The sequence below is a fragment of the Mus pahari genome, chromosome 8, assembly GCF_900095145.1.
Source record: "Mus pahari chromosome 8, PAHARI_EIJ_v1.1, whole genome shotgun sequence".
In the NCBI taxonomy this organism is placed as follows: domain Eukaryota; kingdom Metazoa; phylum Chordata; class Mammalia; order Rodentia; family Muridae; genus Mus; species Mus pahari.
In genome coordinates this window covers 50,899,952-50,925,990 of record NC_034597.1, presented here as the reverse complement: position 1 = coordinate 50,925,990, position 26,039 = coordinate 50,899,952, and the positions used below count along the sequence as shown (strand labels likewise).

The window sequence follows — 26,039 nt, the reverse complement described above, 5'->3', positions numbered from 1 at the left end:
TGGTGGTGGTGGTGGTGGTGGTGGTGGTGGTGGTGGTGGTGGTGGTGGTTTCCTGACCTTTTCTACGCATCTTATGGTATCATTTAGTGTAGTTAGGAAACATGAGCTAGAAAGAACTACCTGTATCACTGACATAAACCACTTCAGCATCACCTGGGAGCTGGTTAGAAATTCACATCACAGGCTATGTTGGTTACTTCTCTGTTGCTGAGACAGGGTCCCAAATAAAAGCAACTTAAGGAAGAGAGGATCTGTTTGACTCTCATGTCCAGAACGCATACCATCCTGATTGTGGGGAAGGCATGGCGGCAGGTGTGGGAGGCTAGCCTCGAAGCATACCGATCACATTTCAAAGACACACAGGAAGCAGAAGAGAACAGGAAGTGGGGCCACAGGCCATAAAATCCAAAGGCTTTGACCAGCAAGGCTCTGCTTTGTAGAGATTCTGTAGCCCTCACAGACAGTGCCACTAACCAGGGACCCAGTGCTGGAATCCAGTCTATGGGGGACATTTCTCACTCAAACCACAATACAGGTGTCTCCCTGGCTTTCTGAATGAGGGTCTACAGATGGCTTTGCAGCCTATTTAACATTTGAGAATCACAGGTCTGGCACAGTGGTCTGCAAACTTCTTGTAGTTATTTAATCATTTGGAACCAACTAATGAAAGTGGAAGGATTCAGTGGGTCTGGTTAGTTGGTGGGTATTGATGGTCTGCGGGGCATTCTCTTGGATGTCTCTGAGAGGGGTCCTTTTAAACCCCTCCAGCTCTAGACACCAACCCGTCATCCTGGTCCAGTTCCACCTCAAAGGTGGCTGAGCAGGAAAAGGGGCTTTCTAAGTTCACTTACACTACCCAGGATGAGAAACTCACCCTGACCAGGGCTTTTGTAGCTCTGGTAAATTAGTGCATGCCATTACTCCTATAATCCACCCTTGGTTTTAATTAAGCATTATGCTGAAGTCCATTGAGAAAACTAGTTTTAAAAAGTCGGGATACAGAAAACAAGACTCTCAGGAGAGCGCTGAGCCTTTCTTACGACACAAGAGGGGAATTCTTCATTAGCAAATCTGTTATGTTCTGTATGTGTGTAGACAGCCTCTTCAGTTGATGGAACTTTTAGGGTTTGTGTTTTTATTCATAATGCACCACAATTGGTTACAGAAGTGTGCCAAGCACCTTACCCCGCTCAGATGTGGTCTGGGGCTTTATTTTATGGGGTGAACGCATTATATTCTGGGAATGCTTATTAAGTATGGTGCATGATTCCAGGTCACAGATTAAGATGGGGAAAGCTGCTTTTCTCTCCATGGCAACTTGGCATATTCAAATGCTCCATGCAGCCGGATCATAATGGTGCCCAGTCGGTCCTGTAGAAATTGGCTGTTTGACATTTGTTTTGAACCTCGGGCATGTGCTTAGACTTACATTTTCTCAAGGCATTACAGTGGGGGGTGTAATAAATCCTTGATGAGAATTTCATGCTCCTTAAATGCTAGGGTAGGACTTGCTTTACACACCCCTTGCTCTTGCTAGCTGGAGAGAGGGAGCTGTCGGATGTTCATGGAGTGTGCTGTCACACATCGCAGTAGGCTTGACTGAGTGACTTCAGAGCCAAATCCCAGAGGCAAACTGAACAATCCTGGTGACTTGCAGCTCACTCTTGTTAGTCACTTTAGCCAGATTTCTTTCACTATAAGAAAAGTTATTGGGGATGGTTTTGGTTTTGTATTTTTTTTTCTGTTTTTGGAGCTCTGCATTGTTGATCATTTTTGTTGTCTGGGACCCATGATGAGGTAGAACACCATGGAAGGGTGTTCATGGCAGACCAAAGATGTTTACCTCAAGGCTAGAAGTTGGAAAGAAGAATGAGGAGGAACTTGGTCCCACTACATTCTCAAAAGGATGCTCTTGATGATTGAGAGACACCCCCCCCACACACACACACACTGGGCTCCATCTTTTGTTCTGTTAAATTCTTTAAGATCAATTAATTTTATGTATATGAGTGTTTTGCCTGAATGTTTGTCTATGCACCACGTGTCTATGCACCATATGTGTGTCTGGTGCTTGCAGAAGACAGACCAAGTCATTACAGCTCCTGGACCTGGACTTACAGACAGTTGTGAGCCATGATGTAGGTGCTGGGTATCAACCACAGTGCTCTTAACCACTGGGCAATCTCTCCAACTACAATCTCCACATTTTAAAGGACCCACCACCTCCCAATACCTGAGAACTAAGCCTTTAACATGTGGGCCTCTGTAGGATACCCTAAGAACCAAGCTGTAACACCTAACAGAAAACTAACAACTTCTATGTCAAGACATACCTGTTTCATTTAGCTCCTTTCCTATTCCATGTCCACAGTTCTCCTATCCTCTCCTTCATTGTGAAATGGCCAACCTCCAACCCTGCAGGTATCTTTTCTCTCTATACCATCTGGTAAAAGACCAACTCACTCTCAGTTGGGTGACATATACTGTGGAAAGCTGCAGCCACAGGTCTGCCTACAGTATCCTGGAACATGGGGACCATGCCAGATGGCACATTTCTTAAGAAGCAGGTCTTGGGGCTAGAGAGATGACTCAGTAGTCATGAGTACTGACTGCTCGTTTCCAGAGGACCTAGGTTCAGTTCTCAGCACCCACACGACAGCTCATGACTGTAACTCCGGGATCCTACACCTTCACACAGATGTACATGCAAGCAAAACATCAATGCACATGCCAATGAAAATAAATAAATGATTTGAAAAGAAAGAAACCGAAGCAGGTCTCCAAGCATTCCTCTAGTGTATGCATGGTCAGCTTGTGCCTGCAGCCACTGAACCTCATGCTGGAGGTGACTTGGGAACTCACCTGTAAATTCCCCAAAGGAGATTAGCAATTCAGGATTAAAAAGAAGTCAGTTCTGGAAGGCAAGTGGTGCTTTTGCTGCTGTTGGATCATCCTGACTTGCGTGTGATGTGTGATGAGACAGTTCACGAACCAACATTGCTGCCCACTGGGTCCTTGGGTTTGTAGCCTTCTTCCTAGAACGTGTACGGATCTTGGCACCAATCATTCAACCCAGACAGGCTGGTTTTGTCTTCCCATTCTGGGCTGTGCTTCTGCCTCTCTGGTAGCAGAAGACCTCAGGCCTGGGACTATCCAAACTCAGCCTCCTGCCCTGCCTGCCTGGCAACCATATCATCATCTCTGCATAGAGATGGAATCTTCTTTCCCCTTGCTCTGGTTTCCCCTGCCCTTTCTCACATTCGCCCATTTTCTCACCTTTCTGTAAATTATCTGGACTTTCCTTTGCCAGCCCCATGCTATATAGGACGGAGAGCACAGCTCGGGTTGGGGGATCGCTTCTTGTGTTCTAGTTTATTGGGAAGACAGTTTCTAAGGTCCTGTTAACTAGATAACCAGTGTTTGGTCTTGAGCAGTGCCCATGTGCCGCAGAGGGTTTGCCTGCTACTCATTCCACTCGGCCGTGGATAGCAGACTGGCTGCTTCAGGGATATGAATTGTGTCCATGAACTTAGCAAACACTGAAAGCCATGGGCTCCTGTTTTCTCAAAGCTTCTTTGCACATGAGCATAAAATATAAGCACTGGGTTGGAGGTTGCCTGGTAACCACCTTTGAATGCAGCCTGTGTGCTATAGCTGTCCCCTCAGGATGGGGTGCCTGCTTTCCTCACTTCTTCCTCTTCTCTCCTCTCTCACAGAGTGTCCCCTCTGCAGAAGTCTGAGATCGTGGATGTTGTGAAGAAGCGAGTAAAAGCCATCACCCTGGCCATCGGAGATGGTGCCAATGACGTGGGGATGATCCAGACAGCCCACGTAGGGGTCGGGATCAGCGGGAACGAGGGCATGCAAGCTACGAACAACTCAGATTATGCCATTGCACAGGTCAGCCTCCCTTCTCAGTGACGGCAGCTGGGCACGGGAGTCAGCCTAGGGCTCAGCCCCAAGGACTCTGCGCACCTTGGGAAGCCACCATCTAGAGGAACTGCAAGTGCCTGCTGATTTCTCTGGTGTTTGAACCTCGAACAGTTTAAGGGCTCCTTCTCTGGGTTGGGCTTCCTTTAACCAGAGGTGGGACTGGCCGATGGACCTGTCATTCAGAGATGTGCCTTTCCTGGCAGACAGACCCTGGATGTCTTGATCTCTACAACTCTACTCCTGTTCCCATTGACTGCCTTCACATTCTCCTCCTCCTCCTCCTCCTCCTCCTCTTCCTCCTTTTTCTTCTCCTCCTTCTGCTCCTCCTCTTCCTCCCCTTCCCCTCCTCCTTCTTCTTCATATTCCCTCACTGAAGAATAGTTATCTCAGAATGACACATAGTCCCTCACTCAAGGACCACCCTTCAGAAGGAAGCAGTCACTTAGAGTTGTCCCCTCTTGGATGGGAACCCTCTAAGAGTTCTGCTATGAGATGAGCTGAGGGAGCAGGGGCCATGTGACTCATGGTCAGAAGTGAGCAGCCTCCTGCAGTCAGGCAGAGTTCTGTCTGTCCTTCTCGGATCTAACCGTTGCTGGCATGGTTCCGGTGTGCTTTACAGTTGTTGGTTCTGATGTGTTTCCTGTTTCCTGCTGATGTGTTTCCTGTTTCCTGCTGATATGTTTCCTGCTTACCTCATACAAGCTTCAAGAATCCAAGAAGTGTCCAACCCTTTGTGATAGCCACCAATAAAGGAGAAGAGTCATCCTCAACCCCTCCACCCCCCCCAGGACTATCTGGCCTGGTAGATCATGTAGAAGCTCAGTCCCAGGAAATACTGCCATGTTCTCCCAGATACCGAGTTGCAGGGTCTTGTGGCTAAGTGCCTGCATTTGTTGTAGCACCAGCTTCTCCCCGACCCTCTGATTCCCCGAATAGGCTTTTGAAGAACATGTTAAACTTAACTGCATGATTCCAAGGAACAATGGCTTTGCCACCCTTTCAGCTAATGTCTGGAGATGCATAGAAACCTTCTTACAGCCCCAGGGCTGTGGTCTGCTCCTCTGCAACTTTGGGGCCTCCCTACCCCTGAAGGAAGCACTGTTTGATCACCTTTCATGTTTCCTTCTGGTTTGAGACTCTGAAAATGCAGCAAGAAATTACCCAGACCACTTGGCTTTGAAAATCGACTAAGTCAGTTGTGTTTCTTGGTGGACTCCAAATCCCTCAGCTGATTCCTGAAGTAGGTGGTAGGAATTTTACAGGTGAGAAACCTGCAGGTCCTACACACAACAACTGGCCTCAGATCTGAGCACAGGCCCAGCATCAGAGAACAGCAGACCCCAGTGAACTTGGTGGCTGCCACACACACCTGCTTCGTTCCTTTGCCGAGTAAACTGTGCGGAGGCCCGTGGGACCCATGCTTCCTGCCTGCTGTCAGCAACTGTGGATGTTATACACCCTAGCATTATTAAATACTTGAGTTATAACATCATATGGCTGGAAGGGATCTTAAGAGGTTTCCTAGGAGTTACAGGCAAATATTTGTCTGCTTTTCTGTAGAATGTCTAGGGATGGGGGCATTCTTTCCTGAAACTGCACATGGGCAGGAGGTAGAAGGTGAAGCAACTGCTTTTGTTAAAAGGGGGCATCAGAGCAGGGTAGTGAGGAGCCTGCAGAAGTCCATTTGAGGTTTTCTTTGCCCTCCAGGGTAGTAGCCACCTCTCCCAAAGGAGCCTAAGGCAACCGCTATTACCCATGCCTGGACTTTCCTGTTCATTGTCCTGCAGGGGAATGCTGTCATCTCAGGGCTGAATTTGTGCCAAACACTAGCTAGATTCTAAAATGCCTCTTCCTTAATTGCCATTGTCAAACCACCACCAATGGGATGAGCTCCTCTGTCCCATTGAAGTGATAACCATGTTTGATTGAAATTAACACCATGTTTTGTTTTGTTTTTATTTTGATGTTGGTGGCCACATTTTTAAAAATTGTATTTTGAAGGAAGTGTCCCATAAGGTAAAGAGAAGATGCTAGGAAGCACATTCAGTGGGCAGAGTCCTGATTCCATGGCCTCACTTGACTGCCTCGTGCTTGCATACGTAGCAAGCTCTGCTGGACAGGTGACTGGCCACCTGAGCTAGGAAGAGGGACTGAGTGGTATATATAGTGTGTGTCCACAGCCCTCAGCTCCCAGACCACCAAAGAACAAGCCACCTTCCCAGCCTTTGTCTTGTATGACTCTGGGAAAATGGAGCTGGTTCAGGGGAAATGGTATTAGAATACTGTGGATTGGCCTCACACTATAAGGGCCCTTACAACACCCCTACTGAGAGCCAGTCAGCTGCCCCTGACTGCACAGCCAGGCACCCCGATTGAGTGGGAGATAAAGAAGGACCACGACGTGGATGAGGAAGTGGAGGCTGTGTGTGTCCTTGTGTGTGTGTGTGTGTGTGTGTGTGTGTATGTGTGCTATTTGTATATCTGTATATCTCTATAGGTGTGAGTGTAAGTCTGTCCAGGTGTCTCTATAGCGTATGGAAAGTATAATTGCTTTTAGTTGACAAGCTGAAAGAACAGGCTCTTGTGTATATATATCTTTCTTTGATCAAACCTCTGTTGCATGAGTCTCTGTGCCTTTCTCCTGTGGTCACCATAAAATCTGTCACGGATCTGACAGAGGCATCCCATTCCTGCATGCTTTCCCTCCACCTTTTCCTAATCAGTTCTCTGGAAGTTGTTTAGCTCAGAGGCCCAGCCACAGTGAAAGTCCAGCAGCTTGTTGGGGAGAAAAAATATCAGTTAGTCAGTTGAAGAGATTTTCTCGGCTGCCCTGAAAGCTCCACCTCAGGGAACAGAGTTGGCTTTTGTGGTCTGGTTGTTTAGTTTTGTTTTGTTAGTTTCCTACGGGTCTGGTTTCTGCTCATAAGGACAGTCTGTGCCTTTTAGCCCTCAGTGACAGGCTGCTCTGAACTTGGCCACTGTTCCTTTTCAGTTTTCCTACCTGGAGAAGCTGCTTTTGGTCCACGGAGCCTGGAGCTACAACCGGGTGACCAAGTGTATCCTGTACTGTTTCTACAAGAACGTGGTCCTCTACATCATCGAGGTAAGGAGCAGGGGCATCCCTCCCTAAAGGAGGTAGGCCTCTGCAGAGAACATCTGTAGACATTGACTCCACCCTAAGGAAGGGTTTTGCTAATGGAAAAATTAAAGCTACTGTTGGTTCCTACTAGAGTCTGTGTTGTGCAGCCTCCTTTTAGCTGTCTGTACCTTGAGGCCTGTAATGAGTGACATGGCTGGGTGCCACCTTTCTTCCCCATCCTCCCGAGATCCCCCATCCCAGGCCTGATGCTGTGCTCTTCCTCCTTGCTGTGCAGTGTCAGTGGTGGCAGAGAATGCCCTGACACTCTCTCCTTCATCTTGCTAGGGCAGAACGAGACCAGTGTGGTCAGTGCTAGGAAACAGGGGTGGCCATCTTTCTGGGTGCCTCTGAGACATTGCTGGGCAACCTGTGCCTGTGCCGTGTCCACGACCACCACCCCACCCCGGCATGAACAGAGCCTAGTTCCCTGCTGCATTTGTTATGGAATCTGCTGTTCCCTGAACTTGTCCTCACTACCCCTAGGATACTTCGATGCTAGGCCTTATGTGGCAAAGTATGGATATGAGAGGGACATCTTGTAGGACACTGATAGGATTGTTTAAAATGTCACATTGTGTGGCCTGACTTTTGACTACTTTGTGGGTTCTTCTTTCTTTCACCCTTCTTCACCCTTCTTCCATACTATCAACCCCCTAACATTAGGTAGGAGAGAAAAAAGAATAGAAGAGAAGGGGAGTGAAAATATTGGTAGACTACTTCCTGCTGATTAGAGAGTTTGAGTTCCTTGGGGCACGTTTGATCTCTGTTAGGATATCAAATTACTTCTTTTAGTCCCTTTGCTCATGACCACTTGACAAACCCCAACCAACAGCATCCAACAAACCAACTGGCCAACTTCTCTCGAGACTCTAGCATTTATATAGCCTCTGTAAAGTTCCTAGAATTCCAAATGTAACACAATTTCAGAAACTATTGGCAGCTGGTGAATTCACACCCCTGTTAGAGCACGAGGCAAATCATAATCAGTGGCTGTGGACAATCCGAAGCAACCCCATATCCCACACCTGGGATTTAGATGAAACCATATTCCCATAATAGTTCTGTGTTTTTGAAGAAACCAAAATTCTCACTGCAACAATGAGTTCACGTCCTGTTGCCTTTGTCTTGGTTAGGTTCCTAGTACTGTGGTGGAATGTTGACTGAAAACAATTTGGGGAGGAAAAGACTAGTTCAGCTTAGCTGTAGTTCTGTCACTGAAGGAGGTCAGGGAACTTGGAGGCAGAACTGAAGGCATGACTGCTTACTGGCTTGCTTCCCATGGCTTGCTCTGTTTGTTTTTTTTATACACCTCAAGAGTACCTGCCCAAGGATAGAATCACCCACAGTGACCTGGACTCCTTCTTGACAGTTATAAGTCAAGAAAATGCCATACAGCCTTTCCCATAGGCCAATCTGATGGAGGCATTTTCTCAGTTGAGGTTTCCCTTCCCAGATGACTCTAGCTTGTGTGAAGTTGAGAAAAACTAACCAGCTCAGTCCTATAGTTTTCCGAGATGCTAATTCATTTATGAGAAAACCATGTGCTTCTTAGAGGGTAAGGACCTGGAAGTAAAGGAAGCTCTTTAGGTTTGGTCTTTGTTACTTCCTTTCTGAGAACAGCTCTGCTATAAAAGTGTGTCTTTGAGTCTATCTTGACACTAGATTGTCAAATGTATTTACAAGAGAGGAGGGCTAGGGATGTGGCTCTCTGGTAGATCGCTTGCTTATCATGAACAAAGCCCTGGCCTCAGTCCCCAGTGCTAAGACTAAATAATAGTAATAGCAATGAGAAATGGGGGTGGGAGAGAGGAAGCATGTTGAACTTGGGCGCTGTTAGAAAAGACCATAAAGAGAGGGTGGAGCATGCCTGTAGTCCCAGCACTTGGTAGATAGACACAGAAGGGTGAGGATTTCACCATCAGCCCCAGATACACAATGAGCTCAGATCAGCTTGGGCTACATGAGCTCTTGTCTAAAAGGAAGAGGAAAAAGAAGGAGGAGGAAGAGGAGGAGGAGGAGGAGGAGGAAGAAGAAGAAGAAGAAGAAGAAGAAGAAGAAGAAGAAGAAGAAGAAGAAGAAGAAGAAGAAGAAGAAGAAGAAGAAAGAAGAAAGAAGAAAGAAGAAGAAGAAGAAAGAAAGTGGAGGCAGAAGACATGGAAGTCAGTCTTTAGAGCAATCAAAACCAGTGTTGCCTGGACTTTTATTATGGTATAAATTTCCAACTGAGAAAAGAATAATAAAATAATAAAGATGATAACTAGGAAGAAACTTCCCCCATGTTGCTACTTTGTCAGCTTGTCAGTTCTTTCCTAATGAATCCTTCAAGTCACACAGAAAGGTTGATGCCACTTGTCTGGTGAGGACTCTAAGAAAGAGGGTTTCCCCAAGCTGTGCAGGTTGTTCACAACACATGGCTGTCCAGCCAAAGACATTAGTCGGGCAGGAACAGCCTGTGTCTTTGTCTTCTGGGGCCACTGGAAAACAGCATTTTGCTGATTTGCATAAAGAGCAATTTCTTTGTTTCTCTGTCACTCTGTGCTCCCCGGGTGTGACTGTCTCTGTGTAGAAGATGACTGGCTGGTGTAGTTGACCTAGTGGATTCCCACATGCTGGGAGCCTCTCAGATTCTTCAAAGAATCTCACAAGAGATCAGAAGAGACCTGGCAAACATCTAACAGCCTGGCCTGTTCCTCTTACCCTAAGCCCCGTGACAAAGGTCCTATCTGCTCACAGTGAACAACAACTATTGTTTCTTAAGAAAGGAAAGTCTTTCTCATACATAGCAGGACCTGGGGTTATTTGCAGATGTAATAAGCATGTGATTCTGGGTAGGAAGGTTCAGATCCCTGTAGATGTTGGTGTGGCTCATTTTTCCCTCACTGCTTTCCCTCTGCTCTTGTTTTTACAGTTCCTAGTGGAGTTTAGACATGTCTGCCCCTATCCTGCCAGCTGCCAGCTTTTGCCTTTTTTTCCTTGCATACGAGATAGGAGTCACTCCTTAGTGTCACTTGGGGTCACAGATAACGGCATGGGCAGCATGAGCGGAGCCGGGATGCTATCATCATCCCAGACTTCCCAGCACCCTGTCCCTTTAGCTGTTGGCTTTGCACAGCGACGTCGTTATAATCTGCTTTTCCTCACCATCAGCAGATTGCTGATAGTCTAGACTTCTTATCGAAACATTCTGCGTGGGGCCCCCAGAGCAGCCCTCAGGGGGCCCTTCTTAGTCCTTTATACCTACTATCTTCCTGTTTTTCCTTTGCTTCAAGTGGGCTAAAGCCAAGTAAAGCAGCCTTTTAGTCTGTCTTTAAGTGCTGCTTGGATGAGGCCCCTGACAGTGCTGAGTGAGGGCCCCAAATGTCTAGTCGCAGCTAAGTGTTGCTCAACCATCCACTGGAAAGTCCCATCATACATTCCTTAGATAGTTTTTGTTTTGTTTTGATTTGATTTTTTGTTTTTTAAATTAAAATGCTCCATGAGTCTGTGCCTCTGTTTCTAGTTAGGATTTCTAGGAGGTTCTAACTTGGAAACCAAGAGAGCAAAACCCCTTGACTGGATCATGGTCACAGTGTCCATTCAGTTAATGTCTGCTGGTTCCAGATTTCTGTGCTGGCACCACATGTGCTCCAAGTGTAACGTTCAGAATAGAGAGGTACTGCTTGCTTGCACGCTATTTTACTATATTTTGAACTGCAAGATCAAAAGTTATTGTAGAATAATTTGTTCACTTGCAAAAAAAAAAATAAAGGTAAGGTTATAATTGTTGATTTAAGTGAGAACAAACGAAGCATGCTACTGTGTGACTTGAGGGGTTTTCTTGTGACTCACAGAGGAACCTTGCCATAGTAACAGGTACCCATCACCCTCTGATATACATGTGACTTCTGGACGTTTGAAAATACAGTAGAAGAGCAATTTGCATATCATGCATATGCATATGAACACACGCTCTGTGACCTAGCTGTTTTTATGAGGACAATTATGCTATCTAGATTTCCAATAAAAACTGTGACATGGCAGATTCTTCCTATTTGGTATAATATTCCATATAAGTGGTTCCTATACAAGGGAAATAGGTAGTATTCTCTCTGCAGTATGGAACACATATTGGAAGTTCCCACCACTTACCCCAGTGTAACCTTATGTGTTATCCCCCCTTGTCTTTTCTCTACAGTTAGACAGAGTTTTGGTTTTTTGTTTGTTTGTTTGTTTGTTTGTTGTTGTTTTTAGATAAATGTCTTCATACTATGGAGCATAAGCTACAGTTCGTGTTTCACTTGAAGGGTCCTTGAGACTCATTGCCCACTCCTTCGCAGGGACCCTGGGTGTGTTGTCCCACTGTATGAGCCCCTAGAGTCTGTTCAGTCCCTTCCTGTGCTGATTGAGCATCTGTGTCATCTTCAGTTTCATCTATTTGAAGCCTTGATGAATGGCAGTGTTCCCTCTCCTGAGGCCATGGATATTCCAAAATGCTGTTGGTCTAATTAGTTCATTTCACCACACTTTTGAACAGACCACAGGCATGATTCGGGGACTTTTGCATAACGAGTTTCTTGTTGCTGACAGATCTACGAAGAGCTCATTGAATGCACCACATCAAATTTATTGGGGCAAAATGGCTATTGTTCAAGTAATTTTAAAAAATAGGGATAAAACAGTGGTCCTTGTGGCTTCTTAGAGGCCCCAGCAGAGGTGCAACTAACAACAGGACACAGTGGTCACCTCCATTCCTTCCATAGTCCCTTATTTTAGTACTTTGCACCTTAGTGACTCTGTACTTTATTGGCTGTCTCTTCAGAAGCCAGGATGGGATTCAAGAAACATGCACATGACCAGTGACTGGCAGGGCGGGCGCTTGGTGGGGAAGAGGAACTCAGAAACATTGGCTGTGATCCTGCCAATGTGCTGCGTGTTCAGGCCCTGCCAGGTACCTGGGATCCTGGTGAGGAGAGGTCACTGAATAGAGAGTCTGTTCTCTTGCCCCTGTGTGGTCTGGGACCTGTTCCTCCTTGGCTTCACTTCCCATAGCATCCCTCTCCTTTGTTCTCTGTCAGTGCTGTTAAAGTATAGTATGATATGCCCTTAGTACTGTATAGTTCTATTAGTTACAATTGAATTTTTATTAGACGAATCTTCAATTTTTGTCTGCCTCCCACAGGCAGTAAGAGTGTCACAAAGAACTTTGGAGAATGGCGTGGTGGCTGCAAGTACTATGAGTGTCCACAGCTGTGCACTCTAACCGAGCTAAAACGGTAGACATTATGATAGATCCTACCTTAGCACAGCTGACATATAGGCTAGAAGGGGTGAGGATGGAGTGGGGGACTCAGCACCTTACCTCCTTAGCCATGTTGAGGGAAATGCAGTGTAAAGACTGATCGTGTGGAGGTTTACATGGAGTTTGAGTTTCCATTAAACCAATTACACACTAAGTTTTATAGCAGCAGCCAGATGGATTGTCCTCTGACAGCAAAGCTGGCTAGGGGCTTAAAGATTCTGACTCCAGGCAGATGGCCTTCCTGAAGCCATCAGGAGACAGGCACCCATGTGTCTCTGCAATGGACTCTGCAATGAGAATAAGACACAAGTTAGGAGAGATGCTGGCTAGGGGGAGTGAGTCTTCGAGGAATACGATCTAACAACTTGGCAGGACTTCTGTTGTTTGCAGCAGGCAAATTCCATGTTTAAAGGGATTGCAGAAAAATTGCCCATCAATACACAGGGCAGAGTGAGTAGAGAATTTTGATGTCTTTTGTAATGCTAAGCCTGGATCATAATTCATGACCCTCATGTAACTATCTTCTTGTGTAATGTATAAACAAAAACCAGAGACAGATTCTTTTTTATTTTTATTTTTTGAAGAGTCTCTTTGATTTTGATAATGGGAAGAATTTGCCGAAACTGCAAAATTAAGGATAAAGAACTTATGGAAAGATGCTTGTAATTTTTGAAGTCCTAGTGTGTCAACTCTGTGGCATGTCTGCAAGAGGGGTTAATTAAAAGTTACTCAGGTGTTCAGTTCTCCAGCTCTGATAATGTGGCCAACCACCAGCTACATGTTAAGCATTTTCTAGAATGGTGCTTCCCCATGGCCTTCCTGAACCCTTGGGAAAAAAAGTTTTGAAACTGATTATTTAAAGTCAGTATTCTAGCTGGACATAGGTAGCACAAGCCTTTAATCACAGCAGAAGCAGAAGCAAACAGATCTCTGAGTTTGAGGCCAGCCAGCTGTCTACAAAACAAGTTCCAGGGCAGGACAGACAGAGCTACACAGAGAAACTTTGTCTCAGAACAGTCAGAAGAAAGAAAGAAAGAAAGAAAGAAAGAAAGAAAGAAAGAAAGAAAGAAAGAAAGAAAGAAGAAAGAGAAGAAAGAAAGAAAGAAAGAAGAGAAGAAAGAAGGAAGAAAGAAGAAAGAAAGGAAAAGAAAGAAAGGAAAAGAAAGAAAGAAAGAAAGAAAGGAAAAGAAAGAAAGAAAGAAAGAAAGAAAGAAAGAAAGAAAGAAAGAAAGAAAGAAAGAAAGAAAGAAAGAAAGAAAAAGAGAAAGAAAGGAGGGAGGGAGGGAAGGAAGGAAGGAAGGAAGGAAGGAAGGAAGGAAGGAAGGGGGAGAAAGAAAGGAAAAAGTCAGTATTTACTAAATTTAAGTAGAACAACAGAGTCATTGTTTGTATTTAGCTGACATTGCAGGAGATAATGACACTGGCCTTTTATAAACTCCTATGTCACTTAGGAATATTGTACAGCATTATCTCAGAGATGAGACTGGTCTGGAAAGAGAGAGCATCAATGTAGGAACGATGTGGGACTTGAAGTGTCAATTTACTTACAACAGTGTATATTTTGGTGTCTTCTTGATATTGTTAAACTGGCACAGGATAAGGACCTTTAACCTGTGCATTCACCATGAAGGTCTGAAATTGCTACTACTGAATACAAGAAAGTCTAGCAGACTAAGTGAAACCTGAAGCAACAGAATTTGGCTGATAGCCAATGAAGATCTGCCACCGTCTGACAAGCCTAAAGCAAGCAGATAACCCCCATACTACTGCACACTCGTGCACACACACACACACACACACACACACACACACACCTCCTCCCCTCATACTCTGGAACATGAAGAAAGGTTTAGCAGTGTCCTAGCTTCTGAGCTTCACATTTGAAAAACAAAACAACTTACAATTACGTATAAATTACCCTTTCTAATCCAAAACATCTTGGAATCTGAGTGCTTGGAATTTTTAATGTGTTTCATATATAGTCTCACATATAAAGTTATTTCACAGCTTTATGGCACCACTCATACAAGACCTCGGGATAAATTTTACTCCGATGTCAGAATCCAGGTCCTCAGAGATTCCTTAGTTATTAAAACACATTTTGTCTTTCAGAGGATCCAGGTTCAGTTCTCACCACCAGCATGGCAGCTCACAACCACCTGAAAAGAAGTTTCAGGACATTGAGCGCTCTCTTCTGGCCTCTGCAGGCACTAGACACATACATGATGTGCATACATGCACACAGGCAAGACACCCACATAAAATCAATCTAAAAATAGTTAATGCTAGCATCTCTAGAGAACAACTGTCTTACACCGAGTCAAAAAAGAATCCATCCAGGTCAGACCTATTGGCACAGGCTTTGTAATTTCAGCTACTTGGAAGGCTGAGGCAGGAGGATTACAAATTCAATTCCTATGAGGGCTACACAGTGAGTTCAAGGCCAGCTTGGGCAAATCAATGAGACTTTGTTTCAAAATTTAAAAAATGAAAAAAGTATGAAGAATATAGTTCAGTGGTAGTGTGCCTACCCAGCATGCACGAAGCATTAGGCTCTGTTAGCTCAATACCACCCGCTCTCACACAGTTCATCCAATGATCCAGCCTTTTAAAAATGGAACAACTCAAAGATCTCTCAAACACGTTTTTGGGTTAGGGGCATGGCTCAGTGGGTGAAACGGCTTACTGCACAAGTATAAAGGCCTGAGATCTCTTGTGTCTACCTAAAACCATGTTGTGGTGGCACACATCTGTGATTTCAGTGCAAGGGGCTGATTCCTGGGCCTTGCTGGCTAGACAGTCTAGCTGAGACGGCCAGCTCTAAGTTCCATAAGAGACCTTGTCCCCACGAAATAAGGCGTGACTGATAAAGTTACTCAACACTGACCCCTGACCTCCACATATACAGGGTATGTGTATGCAATCATAGTAACATGTGCACACATATGTTTTCCCCCAACACACACACACACACACACACACACACACACACACACACACACACACACACACACACACACGGTGTTATAAACACAAGAAATGTCATTGTGGTAAAACTCCTGACAGCTAAGCTCTCTTGTTATCTATGTGCCTGCCTTGGCAGAGGCGGCTTCTTGTTTCTTGACATGATTTGAAGTAGATGGACAGAGCACAGAAGGCAGTCTACCTGTAAGCCTTTCTGTCAGAGATGTGACCCCCCCTATCACACACATGTAGAGGCCATGCACTCTCTACAGAAGCCCCGCAGCCAGTGGAACGCTAATATTGGAGCATCCAGGATAAGCTCTACCGTGTCGCCATCTGTGATTGGCAGATGATTGTGGCATCATGCCCTGCCCAGGAAACTCTGCATGCACAGGCTTGGTGTCAACCTGTCTTCAGAGCAGTTCATAGAGTCCATGAGTATCTGGGTGGGTCCCATTTTGTGTTAATAATTGTTGGGCAGTCAAAATGTCAATAAGAAAACCGTTCAGAGAGACTTCCCACGGGGCAACAGGAAAATTACCCTGAAACAGAATCTTCTGAAGTCTATTTTTCTGGCCTCATTCTTCAAGTGAATACCCTGGGCCTAGGCTCTGTGCTGCTGGAGTGGGGTGGGGAATGCAGGTAAGGAGTCCTGCACCGCACACAGTGAGTGAGCTGACTGCGGGCGAGGCAGAACAAGTGGGGTTTATTGCCAGAAATGGTGCTTCACAGAGGTCGTGGGTTGGAGCTTCCGGTTTCCAAGGTGAGATGGGTTAAGGTAGATGGGTGAGCAGGAGCTGTGTGGAGTGGCGAAGGAGGCAGGGGGAGAAGAACAGGTCAGTGAGCCCCGAGAGGCCAGCACCTGTCTTTCCCACTCACACTCAGTGTCTATCCAGCTCAGATAAATGTCGGGGTTCCTGGAGGCCTGGGTAAGGCACACGCGAGGTTTTGTATTTCCCTCAGAAGACGGCTGGGGAACTAGTTAGCCATGTGCTGGCAGTGTTCTCTGAGAGCCCAGTCGGTTGCTGCTGGAGCATAGAGCTGTGAGTTTATTAGCACAAGGTGGAGAGGGAATGGGGGCAGGCAGGAGGCAGGCCCAGCGGCAGGGAAACAGCCATCGGGTGTCCTCGGGGATTCCCCCGTGAGATTCACAGTCGCTTTGAACTTTATAAAAATAGACTCTTACTGCCTTTTACATGTGACGGTGGGAGCTTTTTTTTTTTTTTTAATGATGTTTTTGCAGCTGTTTTATCTAAGAGGATCATTTATAATTACCCAACATTCTAAAAAAACACATTTAGACATTGATGGTTTTAAAATTGAGAATTCGAAACTCTATAAAATGCTTAAGTTTCCTTGGAATAATAATTTTTTTTTAAAGTCAAAGTCTAAAAACATAGCTGAGTGAAGGACCTGGAGGACCGTGGGACGTGGAGCGGTCAGCCGTGGTTCCAAAGCTTGATGCCCACTCCCTCCCCAGCTGGCACTGGGGAGACAAAGCCCAACAGTGTGGGGCAGCTCGCCCAGCTCCTGAGTTAAAGCCTCATGAATCCCAACGTGCCCTCAGCCCTGTTGCACTGGTTGTTTTTATTTTAGAGATCTGCTCTGACTGCTCTAAGGACAGGAACTGTTTCTTAACTCTTTTTGCCCCTGACAGGACTAAACAGAGTGAACACATGCAGTAGAGGCAGCCATGCATGACTCTGCCGGTTGGTGGTTGCTGTTTTGTATTTTTGTCTTTTAAACTATGAGCGATTTCTTTAGAAAGGTAGTGTATGTGTTTCCCACTTTGAGGAAATGGCTTTCTGATCTAACCTAACTCTCTCCCAGTATCATTTACTTATGGAGATCCGTGTACACAGACACACACATGCACACGTATATACACATACACGCGCACACACACACTCACACATGCACACACACTCACACATACACACACTCACACACACTCACACTCTCATATGCACACATGCACACACTCACACTCACACACACTCACACACACTCACACACACTCACACACACTCACACTCTCATATGCACACATGCACTCACACACACTCACACACACTCACACACACTCACACATACACACACTCACACACACTCACACTCTCATATGCACACATGCACACACTCACACTCACACACACAAACACAGAGGATCCTCAGTATATATTAAATTTGCCTACTATCATCTTTTGCGAGAATAACGAACAATTTTAACTGCATAATCTTTAAGCACACTCCTACCTTTTCCTAAATTTTATCTTGCCTATAATCCTTAGGTTTTTATCATTGTGAAATTGACTTCACCAATAGGTCCTTTTTCCCTAGGAGTTTTCCTGCCTTTTAAAGTTCTTTTGTATTGTTCTTCTCTATGACTTCTCCTTTTCTGCCACAATGTCAGTGGTTCTCAACCTTCCTAATGCTGTGACCCTTTAATACAGTTTTCATGTTGTGGTGACCCCAACCATAAAATTACTTTCATTGCTATTTTATAACTGTAATTTTCTACCTTTATAAATTGTAATATAAATATCTGATATGCATATGGTCTTAGGTGGCCCCTGGGAATGGGTCATTGACACACACATACACACACCACCACCACCACCACCACCACCACCACCACCACCACCACCAAAGGGATCATGACCACAGATTGAGATCCGCTGCACTAGAGACTTACTTACCTAAAACTTTTACTGTCTTATTTTCAAAATCAGTTCTTTTGAGCTGAGGAGACAGCTCCATCTCTAAAGTGCTTGCTAAGTAATTGTAAAGGCTTGAGTCTAGCCCTTGGAGTAGGAGCACACCACATAGAGCCAGCTGTGGTGTGGCTCACCTCTAATCCCGTGCTGGGGAGCAGGAGAAGATCCCTGGAGCTTGTTGTCATTTTATCTGCGTCAATGAGTTTAGTGGAAGACCCTGTCTCAGAAAATAAGGCAGAGAACATTTGTGGAATACACTGAGCATCCACACTGGCCTCCACACACACGCATACACATAGGGCACACATGAACACATACACATACACATACACATACACACACACACCACAGACACATACACACTCCAAAACTAACACAGATGGATTTAATTGATTGTGCTGGTCCATCCATTTTGGCTCCTCTCTACCCGAGTGGTGCAATTCTGAGCAGGTGGATTTCGTTGATATTTGGTTAGGAATGATGGGATATCCGAGTTCAAGAGTGGAGGCTGTGTAACAGGTAGCAGGACAGCCTGTGATGTGGGAAGAACATGTTCTGTGGCAGGAGTAGACAACTAATGCATGAGACCGTGTGAATGGCTGGTGCATCTAGAGTACGATCCCCACATGGAAAACCATCACCAGCATTTGGAAGCCATGCCCTGGCTTCTGGAGAATCCAAAGCAGGATGCAGGCGCCTCTGCTCCTCTCTAGCCCTAGCCTTGTCACACCAGCTTTGGAGGGAGGTGTGGTTTTCAGCCTGATTTAAAGCCCACTTATGTGCATGTAATGTCCATGCTAGCACACATGCTCGCTTGGTCCTGGTGTTGGGTTTCCGCTGCCTTTAAAATAGTTCAAATGGCTTCTGTTACGTGCATCATATCAGGAAACCTGCCTCTCTAGTGTTTCTGCTTTCAGTGGTAAATTATGTCTGCTGCATTCTGACCATCAACTTAGGCAACTAGACTACTTTCTGACTGATGTCCTAGGCTGCTGGATTGTCCTCTGCCCCTCCAGTCTCAAGCCCTGATGGGCCAAGCACCCTTAAAGCAAGCCCAGGCAGAGGGGTGAGGTACAGGCCTCCCTGCCTGGGTTTTCAAGCCAACAGGAGGCAATACAGATTCATCCTATTAAATGCCGTTTATGCCTCCAGAGCCTGCCAGTAAAATATCGATTAAAATATTGGCCTCTCTTTAGTCCAGGGATTATAGGATGAAGTTTATCACCTCTCCGGGAACAAGCCACATGTTGTTGTGGTAATCTTTTTCTCAGCCCCTTGCCAATTTGAAAGTTGTTTTTTCATAACATGGGCTCTTACCTACAAGATTTTAGTCCTTGTTAGCCTCACCATGGAGTTTTCTTTAATTCTTTTGAAGGTGTTTATTAGTACGGTATACCAGTTTCTTTTTAATAATGGATCATTTATATCCACTAAAATTAACCCTTTCTAGTGCACACTTCTCTGAGCCTTGCCAGATATACTTGTACAGTCAGATATAGAAATGCTCCGCCCCTTTGCTTAAGATATTTCCCAGGTGCCTTTTTAGCCAATGCTCAGTCCTACTCCCTCGAGGACTCTCTATGTTTTCTCTCTGTGTGGTTCTGCCTTTGTCAGAAGGTGATGTGAATGGGATTGTAAATACATGTCTTCTTTCACATGGCTTAATGCATGGGAGATTCGCCCTTGCTCTTGTGAGCTTCAGTAGTTTATTCTTTCTTACTTTTCATTGTTAAGTGGTATTCCATTGCACGGATATACCACAGTTCATCCCATCTATTGAAGAACGTTTGGGCCACTTCCCAACTGTCTACAGGTGTGAGTAACTCCTACATTTTCACATTTTAGCACAAACAAGTTTTCATTTCACTTGGTAAATACATAATAATAGGCTTGCTGTGGTCATTGGCTACAAAGGCGCCTGGGAAGTACCAGAAGCAATTGGAGATTCTATATCTGACTGTGAAAGTATATCTGGCAAGACTCAGAGAACTGTACACTAGAAAGGGTTCATTTTAGTGCCTGTAAATGATCCATTTACAGGTGAGTTTTTGTGAACTCATCCACTGTCTGCCTTTGTTTGGTGATGTCTCTTTTCAGATCTCCCACAGCAATGCAGATCTTTAGATAGTGTATTTGCACAATGAGCAAGTTCAGAGTCCTTCCCCCAACCCTGTATCTGCTGTATGTGATGACTAAATGTATGTTCCCATTTAACCTTCCCAGAGAATTTCCCCTATTAACCCAATCTGCATGTCTGAGCAATTTCCTACTCCATCTCCAATCTTCAGCAAATGCTCAGCTGTTTATCAAACCAAATAGGATCCCATTTTCATACCAGGCAATAAAAAAACGTGGTTCTCATTCCCATCTGGCTTATCTGGGTTCCATGAGGGAAAAGACAAGCAAGGACTTTGCCTAAAGGTCCCTCGTTCAGGAGCACAGAGGCTCGGGCTTGCAGTTACCCTGGCTTTGCTGTCCCATAGCTAAAGAGTTCTATTGATAGTTGCACAGGGTGACACTCTGCAGTCAGAACCTTGGGCCACTGAGGTTCCAGCTTTGGCCATACATACTTGGACCCATCCCCACCACCACCTCATCCTCAGCAAATGGTGGTCATGGACATTCACACATCAAAATATTTGGGACTCGAGATAACAGGAGACCTTGGGCAAAGGTCATCTACATAATGAATCCTCAGAGTAACCATGGGCATCATTTCTAGAGACTTGTTATTAGCAGGCACAATTATAGCATAGCTGAGGACTTGAGGCTGGCTCTTCTGGTCTAGGTAGTCCCCTAGTTCAAGTTCTGTACCCAAGACACTGTGGTAGCCACTGATTATCTGCTGAAAACCTGAAGGAAGAGGAGGAGGGAGAGGGGGAAGAGGAAAAAGAGAAGGAAGAGGGGCTTTCCTCTCTCTGCCTTTACAAGGATCTGCCTAAAGCACAGCTTTACTAGACATTCTGACACTTCCATCACCCACCATGGCAAATAAACATGAATGTCTCTGTTAGATTAAGCTGCCCTGCTTCCTGTCTGTGTTGCTAATAGCTGAGACATTAACAAACACTGGAATTCCCATTGGTACCCTGTCCACAACCAAGAAATCGTTTTTCTCACATATCTGTATCCCCACCTTTCTTTGTACTGAACCATGATGGAGTTTGCAAATTCCATCACCAGCTTAAATCCATGCACCCCACATTTTGAGTGGCCCCAAGAGCAGGTAGATGAGAGGAGGGAGCTAACATAGTCAGCACAGTACACATTTAGTCCCCCCCAACTCTCTCTCTCTCTCTCTCTCTCTCTCTCTCTCTCTCTCTCTCTCTCTCTCTCNCTCTCTCTCTCTCTCTCTCTCTCTCTCTCTCTCTCTCTCTCTCTCTCTCACACACACACACACACACACACACACACACACACACATACACACACCAGCAGTCTTGTCTACCTGGATGTCACCATAAAGGAATCCACATGAAAGCAATTCCACTCCTCTCAGAATGCAAATTCTACTGGTTTCTTTCAAAGCTAAAGCATCTCATGGGGACCCAAACCTAATCTCCAGGATGCACTGAGTCAAAATATCTGCTGGAAGGCTGGGGACAAGATGGCCAGCTCTGAGAGGCTATTGATGGGCTGGAGATATACTGTCTCCCTGAAGTCCTGGTGATAATTTAAACTGATGGTAAAAATGATGTCCCTGCTTCCAGATGGACAAACTGTATTTCTGAGCAGGGACAATCGGTATGTGTGCCTGATGATGGAGCTCTGTCTTGATATGTTCACTATAAGTTCAAAGTATCATTAGAAGCACATACAGTCCCCCTACAACGTACCAGCAGTACACCTCGGCAGCACAGCACACTGAAGAATGCTAGCTATTCACCTCAGATGATTATGGGCCTGACTCGAGCTGAGGTCACCATAGCTGCCCGGCACAAAATACCCAGACCACTCATTAGCAGTCTGGGCAAAGAGCAACACTCAAAGTTCAATGTAAGTCCCCAGCAGATCCCTGTGGTACTATAAGGAAATTGAGACGTTGTGAGTCAAACCATCCTGATTCTAGAACATTCGCGTAGGTTTAACGGGTCAGAAGTTCTATCAGTCACACTCCCTCAGTGCTCTTAAATCCTTGAGTGTGTACGCAGACAAACCTCTCCAGCTTTGGGTACCCACTCATCAGAACAAGCCAGTGTGTATATCTAGTAACTAGTATTTAATAGGAAAAGGGGAAACCAACTCTTTCCAGACTTATTGCTGGTCTCCAGGCTAAGTAAATTTAAATTTTATGAAACATAGGTGAACTTTTTATGTGGTTAACCTTTTTTTGGTGGGGGGAAGCTTACAAGGGAAATATGCACTAAAGCTAACTTACTCATATTCAATTTACAAAAATGAAGCCAAAGGGGAAAAAAGGAGAAATCTTTCATGCTTAATTAGCAGCTAGAACCTAAACCTAGCAGCTTGTCAAAGCATTGCCTAGACTCTATCTGTATCCATGGACCAAAGCTATTTAACTCGATTTTAGAAACCAGAAAAAGAAATTAAAACAAATCAACCCCATCTTCCGGTTGCCAAAGCTGCTACTGGAAGCCTTGAGTGAACAACACATTAATTCCAGAGACGGATTACCTTGCAGATATATTTACTGCCTAACTGACGCCAAAGCCCTAGGTTTACACCCCAAATAATTAAAACAAAGCAATGCTGTGTGCTATGCACACCGGCCGTGACATGTTCAGCATCAGAGAGGACACTGTCCGTGTCTTCTCCAAGCTCACCACATTCTTCAAGGCCCGGGTCAAGTGTCTCAGCCTTGCTGGCGTCCACTCTGGCTCTCTTACCTGTGACCTCTGCTTCACTGACCTCCTTACACTCAGTGTGGTGAAACAGGCCACTTCTGTCAAGCATTTCCAATGTGGTATCTAATCCTCCTAACTAGATCAGAAACTCCCCAGAGGGCCAGAACTGAGTCCTTCTGCTTCTCTCATTAATTGGCTTCAAGGCAGAGAATGAGTGGCGATTGGGAAGTAATACGTAGTGGACAGTCTCTCTTTTAATTTATCTTACCACTCACTGGCTTCTCTGAAGGTCCTTGGGGTGATTTGTCACCCCTTCTCTTAACCAGACTTTGCTGTGCTCTCTGGGGACTTTTGGGATCTCTCAGGCTTGCTCCATCTCTGGGTATTTGGCTGTCTGCAGGCATTTCTGGCATCTGCCCCTGTGACTTCAATTTTGAGTTAACATTTAACACTGTCCCCATTGCATAAGAATATGTGACTGTGTGGCTCTTTCAAGTGTCTCTCATGAGAGAATGTCCTGGTAGGCCTGTTTAATTGCTCTGGCAAACGCCTGCTTATCTGCCTTATTCCCCCCAAAGACTCCAGAAAATCCATTTGCTTTGGAGACACAATGTCTCATGTACCGCATCCCAGGCTGGCCTTAGCTCTTCAATTTAGGATCCTTCTGCCTCACCTCTGGAATGCTGGGGCCACAGCTGTGTGTTATCATGCCCTGTTTATAAAACCCATGCTTTGTTTCATACTGGACATCTTAGTTAAGGTTTGACTGCTGTGAACAAACACCATGACCAAGGCAACTCTTATAAGGACAGAATTTATTTATTTATTTATTTATTTATTGGTTTTTTTCAAGACATGTTTTCTCTGTGTAGCCCTGGCTGTCCTGGAACTCACTCTGTAGACCAGGCTGGCCTCGAACTCAGAGATTCGCCTGCCTCTGCCTCCCAAGTGCTGGGATTAAAGGCGTGCGCCACCTGGGGATGGCTTACAGGTTCAGAAGTTCAGTCCACTATCATCAGGGCAGGAACATGGCAGCATCCAGACAGGCATGGTACATGAGGAGCTGAGAGTTCTACATCTTCATTTGAAGTCTGCTTCCAGGCAACTAGGATGAGGGTCTTAAAGGCTACACCCACAGTGACACACCTACTCCACCAAGGCCACACCTTCTAAAAGTGCCAATTCCTGGGCCGAGCCTATACAAACCATCACACTGAGGATGAAGCCCATGCTTTGTGCATGCTACCCAAGCATTCTACCAACTGAGCTACATCCCCAGTATGTTACCATTAGTCCTGTGAATTGTCTGTATTTTCTGTGTATGCATATATCCATATATAAACAAATCTTGGGGGTACATACACATAAAAATAAGTACAACACACCTTTAAGATGTGTTAGGGGAGATGTCACATCCTTCCTTTTTTAATCTCTCCTGGAAATTTTTTGTTGGTTATAAAAGAAAAATTTTTGTGTGAACCACAAATGAGGCCGTGGTGGGAACAAGTTCTTTGCTATCTGTCTGTCCAGCGTGAAGGCCACAGTTTGCACTGCTCCTGGTGCTTCATGGTGCCAGTATCTGCTGCAGCATGGGTATCTGAGTCCATAACTCTCCCTAGGAATGTGCCTCTCTGGTACAGGCTGGAAGAAGTGCCCTTCACTGCACCCTTCACAGGCCACAGAGCTGCAGTGTCCAGCGAAGTCAGTGGTGTGTTCAACCAAATCCCACCGACTCACTCGGGTTTCCTCTAGTAGATGATGCTGCAGTGTTGGATAAAAGGCCCGAAGCAGAAGCCCCATGTCAAAACATAGTCATGTGAGTAACTCTGAAGGCAGCCAGGAGCACAAGTGATGGAAGGAAGAAAAGGAAGGAAGGAAGGAAGGAAGGAAGGAAGGAAGGAAGGAAGGAAGGAAGGAAGGAAGGAAGGAAGGAAGGATAGACTTCCCAGGAGACAGGGATGGGGTGAGGTGGGGGGAGTGGTCCTGTGACAGTGTGTGTGACAGAACACACACACACACACACACACACACACACACACACCAGCCCCTCTTAGTTGTCAGCTGCCAGCCATGAGAGAAAGGGAACTTCCAAGACCCAGCCCCAGTCCTACCAGCTGGTAATGAATTAATACAATCACTGCTGAGCCAGCCACTGTAGTGTCTAAGCCACTGTGGGGATGGAGGTGGGGTGGGAGGGTGAAGAAGCCTCCGGTGCCATTCTCCTTGGGTTTTGCTTTTGTTTAGTTTCCAAGTTTAGCCCCTTGTAGCGTACTGCCTAGGTCTCACGAGGTAGGCTCTGCTGGCTGGCCAGGGAGCCCCGGGGGTCTCTTCATGTCTGCTTCTCCAGTTCCTGGATTGCAGGTGCACACCACCATGCCTGGCTTTTTTGGGGCGTGTGTTTCCCCCATTTTCCTCGGCTCCCTTCCCTCTCTCTTCTTTCTACCTCTTTCTTTTCCTTTTCTTTCCTTCCCTTCCCTTCCCTTCCCTTCCCTTCCCTTCCCTTCCCTTCCCTTCCCTTCCCTTTCCTTTCCTTTCCTTTCCTTTCCTTCCTCTTCCCCTCCCATCTTCATCCCTCCTACTCTTCTCCCCTCTTCCTTGTCTCTTCCTTCTCCTCCCCCCTTTTTTACAATTATATATATATATTAGATATTTTCTTTATTTACATTTCAAAGGCTATCCCGAAAGTTCCCTATACCTTCCCCCCGCCCCTGCTCCCCTACCCACCCACTCCCACTTCTTGGCCCTGGCCTTCCCCTGTGCTGGGTCATATAAAGTTTGCAAGACCAAGGGGACTCTTTTCCCAATGATGGCCTAGTCGGCCTATATATGCAGCTAGAGACACAAGCTCAGGGGGTACTGGTTAGTTCATATTGTTGTTGCACCTACAGGGTTGCATCCCCCTTCAGTTCCTTGGGTACTTTCTCTAACTCTTCCACTGGGGGACCTGTGTTCCATCCAATAGCTGACTGTGAGCATCCACTTCTGTGTTTACCAGGCACTAGCATAGCCTCACAAGAGGCCACAATATCAGGGTCCCTTCAGCAGAATCTTGCTGGCATGTGCAATAGTGTCTGGGTTTGGTGGCTGATGATGGGATGGATCCCCGGGTGGGGTAGTCTCTGGATAGTCCATCCTTTCATCTTAGCTCTAAATTTTGTCTCTGTATCTATATCCTTTCATGGGTATTTTGTTCCTTATTCTAA

General features: G+C 45.6%; 1 protein-coding gene across 2 annotated transcripts in view; it reads left to right on the top strand.

Moving 5' to 3' along the window:
• Positions 1 to 26,039, top strand: part of Atp8a2 (ATPase phospholipid transporting 8A2) — a 514,463-nt gene that overhangs the window by 295,290 nt on the left and 193,134 nt on the right. For both annotated transcript variants that reach the window (XM_029541754.1, XM_021203245.2), the window contains exons 26-27: positions 3,717 to 3,900; positions 6,926 to 7,036. In XM_029541754.1, the coding sequence (XP_029397614.1) occupies positions 3,717 to 3,900; positions 6,926 to 7,036 (295 nt within the window). The remainder of the gene's footprint in view (positions 1 to 3,716; positions 3,901 to 6,925; positions 7,037 to 26,039) is intronic.